Source organism: Medicago sativa, chromosome 1 (assembly GCF_051527215.1).
Source record: "Medicago sativa cultivar Bolivia chromosome 1, Bolivia_mono, whole genome shotgun sequence".
Taxonomy (NCBI): Eukaryota; Viridiplantae; Streptophyta; class Magnoliopsida; order Fabales; family Fabaceae; genus Medicago; species Medicago sativa.
In genome coordinates, this window is record NC_140749.1 from 57,522,843 (window position 1) to 57,543,955 (window position 21,113).

A 21,113-nucleotide genomic window follows, 5' to 3' on the forward strand; every position below is an offset into this window, starting at 1 on the left:
CCAACAAATGACGAATTTTCTTTAGCAAGGACTACTCCATAAGACTACCACAAAAACCAGTCTTAATCACCTGCTAAACTATGGTGTGTTTGGATGGAGGGTTTAGGAGGGGAAGAGAGGGGATGATTTATATTTCATTTTTAAATTACAAAAGCCATGAAATGTTTTTTTAAAGAGTTTAAATATTAACATGATAAACGATCATATAATACTTCAATCACATTTAATTTATTTTAGAGAAACATTATATATGGTCCGTAATTTAAAAAAGAAAAACAAATTATCCCCTCTCTTCTCCTCCTAAACCCTCAATCCAAACACACCCTAAATCAACATGAAATTCAATTGCTCTGAAACTCACTCTTTTGGTGTATTTCAAACCGAGAAACACTTGTGTGGACCAGGACCAAGAATTTTGGTTTGGTCACACACAAAGAGAGAAGAGAGAAAAGAGAGAAGAGAGAAGAGAGAGAAAATGGAGAAGAGAGAGAAGACAAATTTTTGTGTGTGTGACCAAACCAAAATTTTTGATCCTGGTCCACACAAGATTTTCTCATTTCAAACCTTCTAAAATTCCTCGTAACTCTGCCAGATAGGCACTACAAGCATCAAACCACTCGCTATCACTTCCACAGATGATTCCACCACGCCTAATTATCTTTTCTTCCTTGCAAGCACCATTTGTATTCATCTGCACCCAACCTTTCGGTGGAGGCTTCCAGCTCACTATACTAACCATTTATAAGTGATAATTATATTGACCGATGAGTCGATAACACTTTGTATTTATTAATAATGATATATACAAAAATCCTTTTTTTTAAAGGATATACAAAAATAATTAAACAAAAGGCTTAAACTGTGTCGCAAGCCTTTGTTCATGCAATTTAATGCATTGTAAATGGTTTTTACACGTCTTTTTTAAAGTTTTTTCACCACGACCCAGTTTCAAACCGCTTCGACCCATTTTAGATCGAGATTCACAAACAAGAAGAAATTAATGAATTGATGGCCTTGGATCAGTGGCAACAATGTTTTATTTTAATTTAAGTTTTAAAATTTTAAAATAATTTTAATTTTTTTTGACAAATAAAATAATTTTAATTTGTTTTAAATACAAGTGGATTAAATTAAGCACAATTGGCATTTGAGATTTAAAAAATATGTCCAAATAAGCATTGACCAAGTCAAACTCAAAGGGGGTTACGATTTTGCAAAGGGGGTGAATTTTGGGGGGTCAAATGTACTATTTTGAAAATAGGGGGGCCAAAATCGCAAGTTTGTTAAACTTGGGGAGCCAAAAGTGCATTTAAACCTTAAATAAATGATTACTACCTTTGCTTTCCTTTATAATTTTTTTTTTTTTATAACTTTTGGGTGTCCAATATTGTACATAATATATATCTTATAAATACTAGTATTTGTTTTTTAACAAATTTTTATTTACCCATTAACTAAAAGTGGGTAGAGTTACATATGATGATTTGACACCAATAAAAATCATTCATTTGTCTTACAACTATTTCATAACATAGCTAGTGAATAACAAATAAATGATTTTGGTTGATGTCAACTCGACATTTTCATAACATAGCTATTGAATAACAAATAAATGATTTTGATTGATGTCAACTCGACATAGATAAATCTCCTCACCTTTTATTAATGCATAATATAGTGGTCATCGTTATTTTATTAGTTGTTTTTCTCTTATATTTTTTTTTGAGGGAAGTTGTTTTTCTCTTATAATCACGTCAATAATTATAAACGGTCTATTCTTTATACGTTGTTAGGAATATGGTCTATTTTTTTCTCATATAACACTCCTCAATCTTTTACTTACCATGCAAAGTGTGATATTTAGTGTGGGACCATGTGACGTGAGTACTGTTATTTGCCACTTTTAAGGTAAGAACACATTCTTTTTTTGTTTTTGTTTCCGGAACACATTCTATTTTGGTATTGAAGAGAGTGGAAACAAGGTCTATTAATAGTATACCTGTTTCCTGTTTTTGTTGATTTGTTTTTCTTGTAGGTTAAGTAATGTACTATATTATACCACAAAGTTGAGGCATGTCTGAACAAGTATATCGGCAAGTTTGAGAACAAGAAAGCTATAACATCCTCATTAATCGGAACACTAGCACGTGTCAATTTAAAATGAACAACCTTTTTTGGCATTGATCCTTGATAATGTTTTATTCATTATTTCTTAATTTCTCTTCTCTTCTCTCTCCCACCATTATTCCATAACAATAGTATCATTGCTTGATAGCTAGAAGAAAATATGGCAAGCTCAGACGAAACGTTTCCATCTGCAGATATTGCTGCAGAACTGAATCCTGGGAATAATACTGAGGTTCAAGTTGATCCTATATCTTCTGAGGTTGCTGCCTCCAAGGAAATGAAGGTACCTGCATTGATTGTTTTTTCTATGCAACACTGAGGTTAAGTTTGTTCGGACACCGGCAAATAGATTACATTCAATTACTTTCATTTTTCAAAATATTACATGTGTCAGTGTCGGTGTCATATCTGATGTCAATGTTCATAGATTTTCTTTCAATTTTTAGATGGAATTATGGGACATGACCGAAGAACTAATATATATCTTATTTTTTTGTCCAATGGTGCTTATTGATTGAAGGAGGAAGCTGCAGCCAAACAGAAGAAAAAGCAAATAGAAAAGAAGGAATATTTGGATAAACTAAAATCAGCAATTATAATTTCAAGCATTGTTGTGGCTCTGGCAGGAGCAGCATTTGCCATAACCAAGAAATTGAAAGAGAAATGATCCCACATTGCTCAGTGTTCGAGAGTATTAGAAGATTCATAGATATTCTCTTCTTTATTTGTTTTTAATACAAGTTTTCTTTCTTTTTGTATGAATTAGTGGTGCCCATCCTTTCTGGAATTTTTGGGTTCTCAAATAAGTCCCCAGCACCACAAACTATTTAATATTTATGAGATGATAATCATATCCATTTTTTCACTATGTACCTTCATATCTCAATAGTATTTATCAAATGATAATCATATACACTTTTTAGGATGTAAGTACCCTGATGATTGATGTATCGGAGTGTCAAGTTACAAAAATTATACTCCCTCCGTCCCGGAATAACTGACCCATTTTCTAAAAAAAAGTGTCCCAAAATAAATGACTCATTTCAATTTTCAATACAACTTTCATCATTTCCAATACAATATAACACTAAATAATACTACTTTTATCATCCCAATACAATATATTCCATTTACCCCTTTATTTATACATTTTTCTTAATATGTGTGAAAAACAAAATTGTGTCAATTAAATTGGGACGGAGGTAGTATCATTTTTCTTTGGTTGTGATATAAAAAGTTAAATTCATTGTTAGACAAAATGGTATCAGGATACTTTTATTTTATAACCATGTCATTAGTGTAAAGTATTTATCGATTTTACCAATAATTACTCTCCGTCGGAGAACTTGGTTGACCATAGTATAGTAGGGCCTCCCTTCCCAACCATAATATCTCCACTCACAAAGTTCGAACTAGAGACCTTACTTAAAGAATTTGAGTTCGGTTTCACTCAGGGATCTTTAACTTAATTTAAAGTTTTAAATTGGTCCTTTATTATTTTCAGTTATTATCAAAATGTCTTTTATCTTTTTAAACGTAAATAATGTGGGACCTTTAGTGATTTTCTGCCCAAAACTTAGATTCAGGTCTACATTGTAGACCACAATTAGTCGCTTGATTTTTGCTTAAGGCTACTAAGCTTTCAAACTTAATGAATTTTCCCTCAACTGTTTCGGCATGGAATTTATGACAACATAAGCACTTGGAGAGTAGAAGGGGCATGATTGCATAAATTACAAGAACAAGACACTTTGCTTATATGGAGTACATGATTACAAAAGAATGTACAATAGATTTTCCAAATTCCAAGGAAAATTGAGCCAAGGGTAAGACTCCTTTAAGTGAGAAATTTACTTTAGATAGTAATGTGAGTAATATCGACGATTGATGAACAAATCAATGGTTGATATTATGCACATGCATAACGAATCACGGGTGATTAAAATATAATTTTTTTATTTTCTCACTTTACTAACTACTCATATTCAAATTCAGACAAGGTGATGTACATTCACATAACCACATGCGCACACATAAACAGAGTCCATGATTTTGAAACTATATGTGAATATATATTATAAACCTCACAGTAGATATGCAAACATATGAATCAAATGGCGTAAAATATATTCAAACAATATGACCAGAAGATAGCAATGAATCCATGTGACCATTCAACATAGTAGAACGAGGCAGCTCTTCAAGCTTTCCATTATCCAAGAGGAATATTCTTTTAGCCATCATAACGGTTTCCAAGCGATGAGAGATCACAAGCACCTATGAACATAGGAAGAATGTTTGAAGCTTCACAGGGAAGAAAAGGGTATACAAATTAACAAAACTATAAGAATTACTAAGGTCTCAATTAAGCATATCCAATGACTAACATATTGAAAACTGAAAGCAACAAAATGAGATATAGAAATAAGAGAAACATCACAAGAAAATGAGAATAAGATAAACTGAATGCACAACAAATATTTATCTAGCTGATCATAGTCAAATGTCACATGACAAATAACAGAAAAGGCTAGTTTCCATACCGTGCGATTTTCCATTAAACGCTCCACAGCTTGTCTCACTAACAACTCAGATTTACTATCCAACGCAGAAGTTGCCTCGTCCAGAATCAATATAGAAGAATTTTGATAGAAAGCCCTTGCAATAGCCAGCCTGTAAGTTTGAGAAACGAAGTAACAGATCAAATTTGAATGATACTTCTAAGTATTCAAAACATCAAATTTGTTCTTTATATAAATCATAGCTTCCAAAAGCTCTTTTCAAACAGAACAAAATTAGCTGTTAATCCATGGTTTTCTTTATCAAGTTAACTTTTTTTTATTAAGTCTGTTAGTTCATGGTTTATAGAACAGAATGAAATTTGAATTTGAAAATTTACCTTTGCTTCTGGCCTCCACTTAAAGTTGAGCCTCTTGGTCCAATATTGGTATTGTATCCTTCTGGAAGTTTTCTAATAAACTCGTCTGCATAAGCAGTTTGAGCTACATGCTTCACTTTCTCCATGTCAATTTTTGTTGTCAGATCCCTATAACCAATGTTTTCAGCAACTGTACCTGAAAAAAGTGTCTACAATCATATACCATCAGTATTTGAGATTGAAGTAAAAACTAGATATCTAAGTGCAGTGGAGCTAGTCTTTACACATAAGGTGTTTGGCACCCAAGTTTTTTAAAACTGGTTCTTGTGGAAACCAATTTTGAGACAAAAATGGTGTTCTTTAATACATCATTTTGAATATGGCTATTTTCTAGTTCAACCATTTCCAATTCTCTCTTTTCCATTCTATTCTTCCTTTCTCTCCCCTTAAGCTAGATCTTAAGGGTAGATAAATGATGAGGATAATTATAGGAATTACTCAGAAATATATATTTTAAAAGGGATTGGACAAAATTAGTTTAAAATATATTTTTTAAACCAAACTTTGTTTCAGTTAAAACTAGTTGCAAGATAACCTGAATTTATACTAGTTTATCATAAACAGTATCAAACCAGTTATGAGAGTTGCCAAACTGCTCCTAAAAGCTTGTACATTTTTTAAATTCTTGTGAACTGAAGTAAAATCCTGCATACAAAAGAAGAAGAATACAGAAGCTTGAGTGATGAATCACTTACTATATCTTGAGAAACTACACCAACATGTCTTCTTAAACTCTGCAAACGAATGTTCTGGATGTTTTCGTTATCAATCAGTATAGAACCTGCGCGTATAAGAATATGAATAAAAGCTATTAATAAGCAAGATGAGAATTTGAGAACTGAGCGTAAAAGTAAAACCAGTTAGTATAAGATATGTATTTGATAAATTACTATTCCCATGCTAAACCACACATGATAAAATTAAGTATGTTCATCTTCATATTAAATAAATGGCTCACCAGATATAGGGTCATAAAGCCGAAGCAACAGTTTTGCAAGTGTTGTTTTTCCTCCCCCAGACGGGCCAACAATAGCAACTATCTCTCCAGGCCTAACGTGAAGGTTCAAACCATTTAAGATATGAGGTAGGCCATCACTGTACTTAAAGGAGACATCACAGAATTTCAGGTCCCCTGTAACATAGTCCAAATCAACAGCATCTGGTTTCTCAACCACCTATTATTCAAAAAGGAAAAAAAAAAAGATCTATTATTGAAGTTCATCTAGCTTTTTTTTAAAAAAAAGGGGGGGAAGAGCAAATTATTGTTGATCAAAGTGACACTAATGACCATTTTACAACCATTCTCGAGGAGATTTGAACCTCATCTATTGAGATTACATGGTTAAAACTTTTACTGAGCTGACACCTTATGGACATCAGTTCATCCTAGATTTTAAAACAGTAGAACAGGATATTATATGCTCAAACCATCCTAGATTTTTTTTTCTTCTTATCTTATCAATTTCAAACAAAATTCAGACAAATTGAAAAGAAAATATAAAACAATGGAAAAGAAAGGTGAAAGTTAAACAAGCATGCAGATCCAATGTCATATAGGGTCTTTTAAACAAGTGGTCATAAATTTACCTTATTTTTGAACTTTGTCATAGCAAACAAGCGTTCAATAGCTGGCTCTCCTTCTCTCCATTCATTGTAAGCTTTTCCTACATCCTGCGTGATTCTTTATTTTAAGATTGATAACCAAAGACAGCTCCTCAAAAGCTGAACCATGATAACAATACCTGAATAGGCTCAATTAAGAAAAGCAATGAAGTCACAAATGAAACCAAGCTACAGCGATCAAATGAACCTCTTGAAATCACCACCGAACCTGCGCAAAGTATGGAAAGAACTCCAAAATAAATAGCCTGAATAACCTGGGGAATTACTGCTTTCATCCTTTTTTTGTTCAGCATTGCAGAAAAGTCCATCAGGGCCAGTCTCTTAAACCTGACACTCTCAAGTGACTCTGCGTTGTTCGCTTTCACAAAGAGATACGCGGGCAGCATCTAATTGTTTAGGGGGAAAAATATTGAACACAGGGTAGATAACAAGATTTGCAAACAGTGCAAGGCTTTTAAGATTTCTTCTTAAAGTACAATGAAGGAGCATGAGACAATCACGTTTACCTCATTCAGATAAGCTGAGAGAGCAGCAATGCTAATATGTGCCTTCTTAGATATTTTGCGAAGTTCTTGACCAAGAAAGGTAACAACTAGAACCATACAAGGAATAACCTGCAATTTGCAAAAGCATAACGCATGATTAAACCTAGTCTTTCTGAAAGAACAATCAAGTGGGAAGAAGAAAGCATAATCCTCTGACTCACCATAGCTGATATCAAAGAAAGTTCAGGACTTATAGCCAGCATATGCATTATCATTGCAGAAAATTGCAGAGAACTTGGTACTATGGTCTGTCAGAAACAAGGGCTAATCATAAAAAATATAAACAGATACTATAAAGTGACCAATCAATTGAACTAAAAAGTAAAAACCGCATGCAAATAAATGGAACATAAATGGAATTATTGTGGAATGTACTCAAAACTACAAGCAAAAACATGAGAAGGGTCATGTTCATAAATTATAAACTCCCCCAACCATTCAATCCTCTATTTCTCATTTTATTTAAACACATACCTTCTCATTCAACATATTATACAAAGGGATAGGATTTAACCTCTAAAAAAATGAACATTAGGGGATACATTTCCCATGCCCCTCACACCACAAAGTACAATAAATTTGCGCTTTGCACAGATTCGTCATTTATTGGGGTCATACAAAGTACCATATTAGGTACAATCCATGCCATGTAACAGGGTGACAAAAATTCTACTTATAGTATGTGCACTTAAAAAAGCAAAGAGATGTTTATTCTCACACACAAATTTGACAACAAATTTTAAAAGTAAATTGGATTGTTAACGCAATTTAAATATGTTATTAATTACGTTCAATTGCTTGTTAATGAATATAACAAGGTGCCACAACTCATAAGTTATCCATTGAACGTAATAAACCATAATTTTAAATGCCATTAACCATAAATTTTACAGTTAATTTATGACAATATTGCAAATATATTTTAATCTTCAAATTTTACAAAGATGAACTATTGAGATTAATTTTGATACATGACCTATATAGAACTTTTTACACTGTCAACCAATAAGTACTGTTGTGAGCTTCAAAAGTTTTACACTGTAGGTGTGTAGAAATCAACGTCAAAGTTTTTCACCAAAGTTTGTGTGTAAAATGGTAGTGTGATAGTAGTAATAATAATAATAAATTAATAATAAGATAAAACTCACGTTAAGAAGAGCGTATAAGGTAGCGGCAAGATCAGAAGCTTCAGCAGTAATCCTATAAGCAATATCCCCACTCGAAACGGCGTCGTTACCTTCAAAAAACGCAAGTTCCCTCTGCAACACACTATCGAACACATGAACACGAACCTCATAAACCGCGTTCAACGAAGCTTCCCAAAGAAGCGCGTGTTGTGCATACGTGGCAATCAACCGAACAAGAACCAAACCGCCGAGCGCGAATCCCTGCGTGACGTCGACGGTTGTTGTGGCGGTGGTGACGGCGGAGAATTTGGAGAGAATGTTGGAAAGGGAGTAGACGGAGATTGCGCTGCAGAGCCAACCGTAGAGGATTGGTTTTTGTTGGGAGGTTAGGTATGGTTTTAGGAATTGAATTGTGTTGTTGTTGGTTCGGAGGGAGGTGCACCGGATTTTTAGGTTCGGGAAGTGGTGGTTGTTTTTGGTTCGGAATTTGGTTTGGAATTGGATTGGATGGAGGTTTGGGTTTGGGTTTGGAAGAATGAATGATGATGAGAGTGAACATGAGATTGGCATTATGTTTCTTGAGGAAATGGGAACGAGAATGGTGTTTGAAACATGGGAAGTGCTATATAACGCGAGAGAAATCTCGCGAAATCATCCCGAAGGTGAAACTTGTTTGGTGCCAAACAAAAAAAAAATTCCACCTGTGCATTGAAGCGGTTAGCAAAATAAGGGCATGGAATTATGCGAATTTATTTGTCGCTATAAACAGCATTCTCCTTGAATATTGATATACTATAAGAAGCAAGTATGTGGCTTAAATTGGGAGGATTATACATATTCACTAGGTATATAACCTGTGTGTTGCACGGGTTTTATTAGGAGTTGCTTATATAATTTAAATTTTTTGGTACAAATAGGTAAAAAAATCAAACGGATACATGTCAAAAAGTCAAATTTTTAGTGAATAAAACATGTCAATTAGATACAATATGTTCAAATCATAATTTAAAAATTAAAACATGTTTAGAACTTTCTTTTTTCTTGTAGCCCTAAACAATCTTAGTTTCTCGTTCATTATTTTTTTTCACCACTATACCAACACGAAGATCATCTTAAAACAACAATGGTTCGTTCTCAACATCATATGACCGAATATATTTGATTTTTTTTACAAACACTATTTTTAAATCAAAATATGTTTAGAACTTTCTCTTCCGATGTAACCAACCCTAAACAACCTTATCTTCTTGTTCAGTATCTTTTTTCACCACTGTACCAACACTAAGATCATCTTAACACGATAATGGTTCAATCTCAACTTTCTATGACTGCGGATATATTTTACTTCATTTTTTTACGAACACTATTTTTTAACTTATGAATTGTATAATATTTTTTTTGCCAAAATATTTTTTTAACATTTTTTTTCAGATAATAAAAAAGAGATATTTTTATGTCATTAATTATTTAGATTACTTCAATAAAATGTATAAAATTTATCACTTCTTTAACATATTGATTGATTAAATTACCTGACCATGCGATTATTTTGGTACGAATCTTAATGCATTCTACTTTGTTTCATATTTATTTCCTTTGTGGCCTTCATGTGTATTGAGTTGGAATTCTTAAAGTAATAGAGAAAAATATTAGAAACAATTAAGAAACAACATCATATCCATATAAGAGAATAAACTAAGCAAAACAAATGAAAGAGGATAAGTAGACAATTACATTACCTAACCATATGGTCAATTTAAGAGCAACGACAGATACCTTCTCATCAATCAGCATTAGAGAGAATATACATAAGGGTATGCGTACCATCAATTTTGACTACTCCAAGCCTGTGAAAGTAAAGAATATACAATAAACATATGAATAACACGTTACAAAAAAAAAACGTAGAAAAATGGTTTGCTTTGTGTCACTGACATCAACAACAAACCTGATGGTAAAGCCAAAAGATTAGGAGGAAAATGATCAAATGCAACATATCATGAGCAAAAAAGGAATATGAGAGATTAGTGTTAGTTATATAGGTGAGAGGGAAATAAGGAAATTAGGATGATTCAAAGCCTAACATCTTTTTAGGTTTTATGTGGAGGAATGTAAAGGGACATATCCTATAGTGATGGTGTAAATATTTTGAGGTGTATCTAATTTTATTTAATCCGGAGACCATTAATTTCTTATTAGACATATTTTATTCATTTTGGTATTCATGGGAAAAGATATTGCATAGACAATATTTGGATTATTATTAGAGATAGATCATTTTTTGAAGAAAAAAAAATGTTGTGGATGGGGCTTTAAGAATGAATAATGTACAATATTTGGCATTTTTTTCTTTCCAAGAGTGTACATTATTTCGCTAGTGGGTAGTTTTTTTTTTAAAATAGTAGTCGAAGCAGCTATAAAAATAAAAGGAGTAGCACTAATTAATTGTTATTTATATTTATATAGAGAAGTAATAGAAGTATGTAACCTACCGTTATTTTTATTATTTTTTGAAATAAATGAGTTGACACTTATTTTCCCCAAATTAAACGGAAATTATATATATAATAAATTGAGGTCAATAAATTTATATTGGTAGATGAAAAAATCGAAGAAAAAAGAGAGCCACGTGTAGCAGAATGGCCGTAAGAATGGATTGTGAAAAGTTACAAAACTTAATTGGTAAGTTACATAATAAATATAAGAATTAATATATGTAAATATTTAGTAAATAGATGAAAAAAGGATAAAAGAAAAGAGAAAGCCACATGGTGAATGCTTATAGAAAATAAGTTAGAAAAGAGGCATTTGTGAGGTGACATGTAAGCAAAGTGTAGCTTAGAATACATGTATAATAACAATAATAATAATAACAATAATAATAATATAGAGATTAGTGTTGGACCAATTTCTATTCGATTCATATGAATTGTCTCATTAACATTTCCCTTTTAAATACGTTTTTCTTCATCAATATTTAATGCACCATGCTTGTTTATTTATTTTTTTTTCCGGCGTTCAAACTTCGAACCTTGAATGTATTATATATTGTCTTTATCAACCGAGTTAAACTCACGAGGTTCTTTTTATTAAATCATGATAGATGAATCTATTTGCCATTTTTTACAAATATTAATCGATTCAAATGGTAAGACATTTGCTTTCAAAGAAGAAAATGGTAAGACATTTGAAACCTTCAACCGGGCACAATATATTTATAGGTCTAAAGCGAATTTTAAAGTAAGTCTTTTTAAGTCTGTCGAGAGTAACTTAAAAATTAAGAATTTTTTTCAATAGATTTCTTCAATTGAAAATAATTCTATTCGAGACGTGTCATATTTAAATATGGATATCTCTCAATTGAAATTCGAACATAGGTTCATCACGTTATGAGTGTTTAACTCTTTTTGTTAGAGTAACTTCATTAGTGCAAGAACTTTTATTTTGGGTTTGTTAACTTAGACCAACATAAATTTGTGGAATAAGTGTGCACCTTTTTATCAACGAGTAAGTGTGCACCTTTTTATTTGGCAAAAAAATCCCTTGCCAGTAGTAAGCTTATCCGATCATATATCTAAATTTGTGGAATTTTCTTTTATATTGTACATAAGAGGAATAAGGAGAGGTACATTTTTCACCTAAGGGTGGAATTTTCCATTCATTCATGTTTGCACTCACATTTTCATCAGCAAACCTTTCAGACACTGTATGGTCGTAGTAGCGTGTTTTATATAGATTATGTGCGCTATATATAGAATATATGTGCACAGTTCCATTGAGAAATATGATATGTTTAGATTGGTGGTATAAGGTGGAATTAAGAGAAATGAAATAAAATCTAGTCTATTTTATTCCATTCCACATCCTATAACACCAATCCAAACATGCTAGGTGGTGTGTATGGCATTTAATAGAGTTGGTGCGGTACGGTTTGCTTGTATTTCAAGTATTTGGAAGGAAGGGAATGAGAAGCTTTTTAACAACAGAGCTATTTCCACTGATAACATGGTTGATTTTGTAAAAAAGTGTTCGTGGATTGGTTGAGTGTTAAATCAAACAGTTTGGATTATGGTAACACTCAATGGTACTTGAATCCTAGAGTATGACTTGATTGTGTGGAGCTGTAATTTGAGTTATTATCATGGTTCGGCTGCAATTCTGTTGGCTGTATTCATCTGCTAACTGTGTAGTTTCTTAGCTACAGGTTGTTTCCTCTAGTTTGGAGTGTTATCAAGTGGGTTGTAGAGATTTGTCTTAGTTCTGGCCTTGTGGGTTGGCTTGCCTTAGTTGTGTTGGTGTTCAACCAGTTCTGTATTAGTCTTGTGGATGTTATGTTTTTTCTGTTTAAGGTGTTTGCCATGAAGGAATGATGTATGTATTTTTTAATGCATTTGCTGCTGCACTGAACTGTTTTTAAATTTTTATTGTTCTTTCTTGATGGTAGCTTTGTTGTCTTTTTTCCTTTGATAAATTTTTCTTTTTGGTGCAGAAGATTGCATGTCTATGTTATCTTAATTGATTCAAAGTTTCGTTTGCTTGCAAATGGAGAATACAAACACTCGTTCGAACCCCGGACATTATGCATTGTCCTTATCAACTGAGTTAAACTCACAGGGACACTCGTTGATAATCTAAATTTGTGGGTTTATTTTCATTTACTATTGTACACATAATTTCAAACGAATAGGCATTTTTTTACCCAAGGGGAAGACACATACACTTTCATCTGCAAAATTTTCAGATGCTCAAGACATCATCACTAATGCATGAGTAGTAGTAGTAGTGTTTAAAACTATGTACACAGTTTCACCGAGAATACAGATTTTTTTTTTTTTTTTCTGATACGAAGAATACTAATGTTTGATTTGGTTATATAGGGTGAAATGAAATAACATTCATTTTTGAAACATATTGTACAGCTAAAATCGAATTAGCAAACAATCAAACCAAACATCAAATTTATGCAGCCCCTCTTTTGTACCAAAAAATGAAATAGAATAAAATTTATTCGATAAAAAAACCCAGACATAAAATGAAAGGTGGATAACCATCTATATAAATCTATAGATTGTATGTCCAAATTAAATGTCAACAAAGCTGCGAGTAATCAGTAATAATTTATATGAACTCCAATTGTTCTGCATATATAAGCACCACTTCACTATGCATGGAAAAATCTTAAATTTTTTAGATCAGCAGAGACATGATAATCAAGGGACCTAGTCTTTAGCATCAGATTCAATTCCTTCACATATAAGTAGCCTCCTACGTACATCCCGCCCGTAAAGATGCTGCCTTCGGCATGCTTCCAAATGAGCTTAACTAATGAACTGCTACACACCAAAGAGAGATAACTAGGAACTCTGAAATTGCAGCATGGAAATTTTTTCATGCAGTGAATTAAGAATTGTATTACTGAACTAAGATAACTAGATATATGAAAATGCTGCATTCCAACCGAGAGTTTCATAGATTGACTATCAAGTCCCTAGTTAAAAAATGGTATAAGTTGCACAACAAAATAGATTGCACTAACCAGTTCAGCTGTAAAAGCATGGAATCCAATCACAAAGTTGGCACATTAAACACAAAACCAACTTTAAAAATCTGCTAAATAAGTTCAGCACTGTTTAGTTCCAACAAGGTTTTCTGAGTAGTCAGAATTGCTGGTGCATGTTTTATTCTTTGTACATCAGAGGTGTACTCAGTTAAATACTGAGAGGAAAATCTAAACAAAATGGTGCAATTAATAGTGGCTGTATAGCCAGTTAAACTCAAAGTATAAGTTGGCTTTGGTTACACGACAAAGTCAGGAAACAGACTAGATTTACAAATTTGCTAGGTGGAGTGTCTGACATTTAATATACGCCTTCTAGGCTTTATCCTCCCTTGTCATTGTTAATTTCTTCCAAAATTACAAAATGCATTAAGAACTCGGAAGCCCTGGCCCGTCAACTTGTGTTTTTGTTATCCTTCTTCTTAACATTGTAAGTTGTACCCCCTCCTCTCCTCTCTCTCTCCCAAAAAAGAAAAGCAGGCAGCAGCGACAACAACCAAGCCTTAGGTGGAATAATCTATACAGATCAAACAATGGTATAACATTCTATCGTAAATCATATCTTCATCAAAACCATTGACCTTCAGGTCTTTCCTAATAATTTCTCCTATAGTTTTTCTTTCCTTTCCACCCTCCATCTAATACTCTCTCCAAGTCTCCATACTATAGAATCTACATGTCGCTTCCACAGATGCCCAAACCACCTAAGTTGAGATTAAACCATCTTTTGTACAACAAGAAAACCAAGAATAAGACATTCTTGGCTTGATAAACTTTTACCCCAATAGTTATTTTTCCTTCTTTTCTTCCCCTCCCTACTAAGAAAGTTAGGCAGACACTTTACGAAAGCTAATTGTTTAATGTGAAATGAATGGATGAACTTGTTTAAGATTTTAACAAATAATTCAACACAAACATACATGAAGTAATGTTGAAATCCTGATTATTCATGTAAAATCAAGTTCATACAAGTCACAACTCCCAATAAACCAGTCATCTCTCTTAAATAAATATAGTATGTAACAATAATATTTGGCAGTTTAACCTGGAATCCCTTTTCTCTTTTCCAAAGCCGATGATGATGGGCATGGTTAGTTTCAATTAAAACATTGACAGTAACCAAGCCATTTCAAAAATACTGACTAGCATTTACAAGAGCTTTTATGTAAAAGGTGCAGTCAGATGCGAAGTATTATTTACGAGTTATGACCAAAACTGAAATGGGAGATGCTACAAAAAAATATACGGACATGTAACCTTTTTTAGAGTTGTAAATGAAACATATTTCTGAGTTTAATTTTGGCATTCACAATTTTTTATATTATCAAATCAATCATATGTTTGATGCATTAATAGAACAGTTGACTTTTTAGATAGCTATTATCACAGTCCAACTATTATAATGAGATGACAACGAATAATTAGATGATAGTGTACAATAGTATGAGTGGATCATATTCAAATCCTATAACTTAGCATAAGAATAAATGAACGATGAATCCTAGATTACACTGCAGGTAGCAAGCATTCATAATCAAATGAAATAATGAAACACCAAAAATGTTGATGAACTGTTAAAATATACACATTTAGCAAAGCACAACCATATACTAGCTTATTATGCATTAGTTTGAAGCATATAACAAGAAGTTATAAAACAAGGCTAAAAACCAAGTGATAACAAATACCTCTACACATTACTGATTTTGGAATGTCCATTTGTTTCACTAAAATTCTTCATGAGAATCCAGAAAAATCCTTTGGTGGTTCAATCCATATGCTTTCAAAAGGGTCTTGTTCACCCCAGTCATGCCACTGCTTACGAGGATAGTAGCGATAGTCATCAAGAGAGAATGATATGCAACGCTTTCCATAAAAACGAACTTTAGAGAAGTAGATACTGTTCCTCATATTTCCAAGGAGGTCAGTCCTTGAATGAGAAGACAAGAAACTAGCAAATAGAGTTGCTCCATCTAGTGTTTTTAGCTCTTCCCATTCCATTGAGGCCTGGTCTAACTTGAAAATAATAGGGTTTTCACTAGAACATGTGTACATTACTATAACATCTCCCTCTTGCTCGGTCATAAATTTCCCCTTCCACCAATTTTTTGCGAAAAAATTCTCTGGGCATTTGGGTGGAGGTACCGATAAAACGCTCCAAGTGCGTTCAGATGGATCAAATACCCCTAGCCAACCCGTTAGACTCAGGCAATAAAAGAGTCCATTACAGAACACAAGCTTATTCCATATGCTACTGACAAAAGGCAGACGGTTTTGGTAATTAACAGTGACCCACTCAGTTGCCCCAGGGTGACATGTGCTGATGGCCACAATAGTAGGACTAACATGCTTAACAGTGAACAATACACAGTCAGGTGATGTTGGAGCACAAGAGAACGCAACTATCTGGTATGTCATCTCAAATCTTGGCATTTTGATAGTCTCCCGAGTAAAAGGATTAAAGAAAAACACTCGATCAGTTCTTGGCCGGTATAGCAGTAACCAACCATCTTTTGTGTAACAAACTCTAGATCCATTCAACTCAGGAAACTCAATGGAATAGGTCCTCCGCTGCACAGGGTCATAGAATTCATACCACTGACCAAATTTTGGAAAATACATCAACCATGGTGATTGGTTCACCATGCGTACAGCATTGGCAACAAAATTCCAACTCTTGCAAACCGCAGAAGCACGGACATTGTCCTCTAAGGCTAAACGAGATATGATCATTTCTAATAGTTCAGCAGGGAGATCAGCCCATGTTTGCAGCTCCAAATTATCATTTTCCACCTCTGTTGCTTCTCTTCTGCTCTTAGCAATTGTATCACTTAACCTAAATAATCAGAAATGCATGTAAGAATTCAACCGAACAAATCCACTTGAATGCTCTTAAAATGCAACAAGGATAAAAATTATTAGAACTTTGTGACTTGATCAAGTCTTCATATTAATGAATCCATATTCTTCCACTACCCAATTGTGAATAAAAAAAAAATTAAATTAGATAACATAACATAACAACTAGGAACACTATAGAGTGATAATTATATCAATCTGAGTCAAAACTCAATCATTAACAAACAACACACCCATCAATTAATGAGCTTGGTTTCTATGCACTGTCACTTTAAAAAGTTTTACACTGTCAGTCCATCACAACCAATCATGTAAAAGTCATATGTTTCTAATGATCTGACAGTGTAAAGTATTTAAATCCTAAACTAATTTAGTTTAATTCTTCAAAATTAAGCACGATGATAGCAGATTAATAAAATTAAACACATAACTAGTAGATAAAAAACATGCATCACAGTATTCAACTAACATCTGATCTCACTAATTTGATCCATAAACCCTAATGCAATCAATGTGATAAACATACACTATCAGCAAATTTGTTCAATTTTGTTCAATTCAGAGTTCAGATTCAATAATCTAACATGAAAAAGATTAAATCCACCATTCTACACAGAGATCCAACATTAAAACCCAATTTTCACACATTTAGTTTAAATAATCGATTAATTAAAAAAGTGAAATATGAATTATAATTGAAAATTCACAATTTGATTTGATGAAGAAGTAGCTTACAATTTCAATTTTCTTCTCTTTTTGCCTGACATTATGCGAAATTGATGAAGTAGCGTTGTTGTTGTTTAAGAAAGAGAGAACGAAGTGGAAAGTGTTTCAAAGAGAGAGGAGAGAAATGAAAGCACGTGGATATATGAATCAAGTTGATTGAGTTACCGCACTCACACGTGCGAGGCGGCTCCGTCTTAGTTACCTGTCCGTCCATCAAATACGTGTGAACTCTTCTGTTTCGACACATATGTATGTGTCCATGTTGTTAAACCAAACCATACTTCTTTCTCCCACCATTTTGTAAATAACTCTTGCTACAACCTTTGTTAGAGTGAAAATACAGTGGTAACTAGTTTTTTTTTTTTTTTTGAAAGAGCAATGGTAACTAGTTGTGATATATTTTTTTTTTTTTTGCTTTCTTATATGACTATACTAAGAATATAAATAAAGTCTATTAAATATAAGTATGTAGGTTTTGAGGATCTTAGACTAGGTTAAATCTCAGTATGATTGGACAATGATGCTTAAAACTCATTCTCTATATTTATAGTGCCACTAACAGCAAAGAAATATGAGAGAGGAAGCATGTTCTTGAGGGGTCTTCTCCCCAAAGACCTTATCAATGGATCATGTTGTGAAGGAGGAATATGAGAGTCAGACATGGGACGATATGGTCCCCTCAATGAGGGAACCTAACGCACCGTATGTGAAACTAGATGAGTAGAGGCTGGAATGGAAGCTGTAAGCCACATTATTCAACTAATAGGGATAAATTTTGCTTATAAATATTGAGTTTGTAAATTTTAATAGACACATCCAATCAAACACAACATTAAATTTGCTATTTTTATCTATTCATCAATACACAATTATCTATCTATTTTTATGAATTTCGTAGTCTAATGGCTCAAAACCTAAAATAAACGTACTTAACACTTTACTAGAGCAGTTAAGGAAACAACAATTGATGGACATAGTTTCTCTCTCAAAGTTAATTGCATTAAGAATAGGGAATCATAGTTGAGAATATCAGTCGGATATCAACTAAATTTTTCACCATCAACAAATTTGGCATGTCCAGTGGGACAATATGGTCTTCATCACTAAAAAAATTAGTTTCCCAAATCAAGACTATGTTCGGCATATGCACAATAGGTTTGGTGATAGTCTTAGCAGTATAGACCAATTGTCATCATCATTAACTAGAATTTCAGACCAATATAGACCAAACAAACCTTAACAAATGGTAAGAATGTCAAAATATGTGGCTCCTCCGAAAATTTTTGAAGCACAATTAATTGATACACATTAGACTCCATAAGTAATAATAATTTCCTTCATCAAATAGAAGATTGACATAGGGATACATGACATCATGTATCAAGTATCTCAACAACTTGCTGACATTATCAAACTCATAGCTCACAATTAGGTTCAGAAATGCAAGTAGTTGAAGTTCAGACGAGCCAATCCTGGTGACAATTTTGTTAGCAGTACCCCCATAAAGAGTGTAAGGGAACCAAGGTCTGGCAAATATTATTAATCAAAGCAAGTTAATCATTGTATTGGTGGGACCTCAATAGGTTCAACCAATACTTATACAACATGTACCTTCTACTTTTTATAATTCATAGCTTAGTACTTTTGTTATAGCTAACCTTAGGGGCACCTAATGGCGAATGATATTTTCAACCAAGCTAATCTTCAACTTGGACATGCCCATATGGCAACAAGGCCACCTGAGGCAGGAGGCCAAATTGACATGCAACAAGTTTTCCCTAAACACTATGTAGGTAAACAACATGTCTTATGTTGGATGATATACATGTAACCCACTAGCATAAATACAATGCCCCAATTCTGGATTACCCGATTTAACGGCCACAAATAACTTATCCACATGTATCGGCTAATCTTACAACATATATGCCACGACTTGATGTACTTGTACCACCTCTTATGGGTTTGACGACACCAAGGCATGTTGTGGGTTATGGTGGTGAACAACCATAGGTTATCAATCTACTTCACCAATATAACACTTTGTTGGTTCCATGAAGTCATTGGAGAAACAATGATGAGTCGAACCATGAGAAGCCATGGGGAATTCCCCACCTTAAATTAAGGCTTAACAAGGTTTCCACCTCTGTAATGCCCTAAATTTTAAGACATTATTTGGTAGCAACTAATATTTGTCTATAAAAAATAGGCTTAAATATGAAAATAGTCCCTGCAAATATCTGATATTTTGGTTTTAGTCCTTGTAAAAATATTTTTTTGATTTTAGTCCCTGCAAATATAAAAAATTTGGTTTTGGTCCTTGGTATTTTATTTTAGTCCTTGTAAAATTGATTCATATTGGATTTGATCCTTGTAATATGTAGAATATTTGATTTTAGTCCTTCAAAATGAGGACTAAAATGAATATTATAGGGACCAATTTCAATATGAAATGATTTTACAAGGATTAAAACAAAATACCAAGGACCAAAACCAAATATTCTATATTTGCAGGGACTAAAACCAAAAAAATATTTTTATAGGGACTAAAACCAAAACGCCAGATATTTGCAGGGACCATTTCCATATTTAAGCCTAAAAAATATCATTCAAATTATATGGGCCGTCTCATTTTATTTTTTTGAAATGCAAAAGAAAACTTTATTAACTACAAACACGCACAAGATGCAGTGCTAATAACTTGAAGTTGGAACAATTAGTATTCGTATTTAGTGATTAACTCTTTGTTTTGTTTCGGTAGAATGACATGAGAAAAATAAAAGAAATAAAAGAAAAAAAAACAAGAACACTAAAGACATAATTCGGTTTGAGGCATCAAGCTGCAACAAGATGAAATCTAATCTTATGGAGCATCCAAACTTAACTAAAAAGTCTGCACGGTAGTTGTCTTACACTCTCTAAGTATATGTATACAAGAAATAATAGAAATATGCTCATTTTTTTAAAAAAAAAAAATCTTCATGACTAAAGAAGCTAGATGCATATTTTTTTGGGAAAAAACGAAGCTAGATGCATATGCGAACGAATAACTCTTTTCAGTGTTGATTTAAAAATGTTCAAGTATTATAACCTTGAATCTAGAAGCTGCATGTTGAGGAAGCTTCAATGTGTAAACGTGGCAATCGACCAATAAGACATGCGGCTGAATAGTGTTGGCGGCTTCTATTCTGCTTCGAGTAACTTCATTGGGTGAGTAGAAATGCAGAATCTTACAATACGAGTAGTAATAAACTAATAATCCATAAATTATTAGTCACTCAGCGTGCTTTGACTTTTTTTTTTTTGTTGAGCAAACGTGCTTTGACTTTTACACTTCCAGAAGTAGCACTAGTATATTCAGGGCCGGCCCATAGCCCGTCGAGGCTGGGCGACGACACCGGGCCTCCAATTTTTTGGGGCCCAAAATATTTTTTTTTTTTTATATGTAAGACACATAAATAATGGTTATATACCTATTAAAAGCAAATTATTTTAGTTTGTACAGCTTGCTTTAGTGGCATGGCCACTTTTTGTTGAGTGTGAGGTCATATGTTCAAGACCCACCAAAGTGTGTTTTATATTTTTTTTTTTAAAATGGCTTATTTATTTTT

At 33.1% G+C, this 21,113-nt stretch overlaps 3 protein-coding genes across 4 annotated transcripts; 1 reads left to right on the top strand and 2 right to left on the bottom strand.

Annotated features, from left to right (window-relative positions):
* The first annotated feature begins 1,976 nt into the window (after positions 1 to 1,976).
* Positions 1,977 to 3,057, top strand: LOC146955705 (uncharacterized). Its single transcript, XM_085722798.1, has 2 exons — positions 1,977 to 2,410; positions 2,648 to 3,057. The coding sequence occupies exons 1-2, from the start codon at positions 2,288 to 2,290 to the stop codon at positions 2,792 to 2,794; spliced, it is 270 nt and encodes an 89-aa protein (XP_085578924.1). The 5' UTR covers positions 1,977 to 2,287; the 3' UTR covers positions 2,795 to 3,057.
* A 1,006-nt stretch (positions 3,058 to 4,063) lies between these two features.
* Positions 4,064 to 8,960, bottom strand: ABCB29 (ABC2 homolog 12). Its single transcript, XM_085722790.1, has 10 exons — positions 8,382 to 8,960; positions 7,395 to 7,481; positions 7,195 to 7,302; positions 6,808 to 7,074; positions 6,653 to 6,736; positions 6,024 to 6,240; positions 5,761 to 5,846; positions 5,027 to 5,214; positions 4,671 to 4,800; positions 4,064 to 4,404 (listed from the first exon to the last, which is right to left on the bottom strand). Exons 1-10 carry the CDS (start codon positions 8,928 to 8,930, stop codon positions 4,258 to 4,260), a joined length of 1,863 nt encoding a protein of 620 aa, XP_085578916.1. The 5' UTR covers positions 8,931 to 8,960; the 3' UTR covers positions 4,064 to 4,257.
* A 4,428-nt stretch (positions 8,961 to 13,388) lies between these two features.
* On the bottom strand, positions 13,389 to 17,609 carry LOC146955707 (F-box/kelch-repeat protein At1g57790-like). Of its 2 annotated transcripts, none has more exons than XM_085722818.1 (3): positions 17,512 to 17,609; positions 15,606 to 16,753; positions 13,389 to 13,690 (listed from the first exon to the last, which is right to left on the bottom strand). In XM_085722818.1, the coding sequence occupies exons 1-2, from the start codon at positions 17,541 to 17,543 to the stop codon at positions 15,655 to 15,657; spliced, it is 1,131 nt and encodes a 376-aa protein (XP_085578944.1). In that variant the 5' UTR covers positions 17,544 to 17,609; the 3' UTR covers positions 13,389 to 13,690; positions 15,606 to 15,654. The 2 variants fall into 2 exon arrangements, with proteins under 2 accessions (XP_085578944.1, XP_085578934.1); XM_085722808.1 differs by having other exon boundaries at positions 13,389 to 13,723.
* Between the last annotated feature and the right edge of the window lie 3,504 nt (positions 17,610 to 21,113).

What these genes read in the sequence shown, in the direction of transcription:
- LOC146955705 (XM_085722798.1), top strand. Translation starts at nt 2,288, where the DNA reads ATGGCAAGCTCAGACGAAACGTTTCCATCTGCAGATATTGCTGCAGAA. An exon ending in CTGCCTCCAAGGAAATGAAG is followed by an intron (nt 2,411 to 2,647) that starts GTACCTGCATTG and finishes TATTGATTGAAG; the next exon opens with GAGGAAGCTGCAGCCAAACA.
- ABCB29 (XM_085722790.1), bottom strand. Translation starts at nt 8,930, where the DNA reads ATGCCAATCTCATGTTCACTCTCATCATCATTCATTCTTCCAAACCCA. An exon ending in TCTCAGCTTATCTGAATGAG is followed by an intron (nt 7,075 to 7,194) that starts GTAAACGTGATT and finishes CTAAACAATTAG; the next exon opens with ATGCTGCCCGCGTATCTCTT. An exon ending in TGACAAAGTTCAAAAATAAG is followed by an intron (nt 6,241 to 6,652) that starts GTAAATTTATGA and finishes TTTGAATAATAG; the next exon opens with GTGGTTGAGAAACCAGATGC.
- LOC146955707 (XM_085722818.1), bottom strand. Translation starts at nt 17,543, where the DNA reads ATGTCAGGCAAAAAGAGAAGAAAATTGAAATT. An exon ending in AAGAGAAGAAAATTGAAATT is followed by an intron (nt 16,754 to 17,511) that starts GTAAGCTACTTC and finishes CTGATTATTTAG; the next exon opens with GTTAAGTGATACAATTGCTA.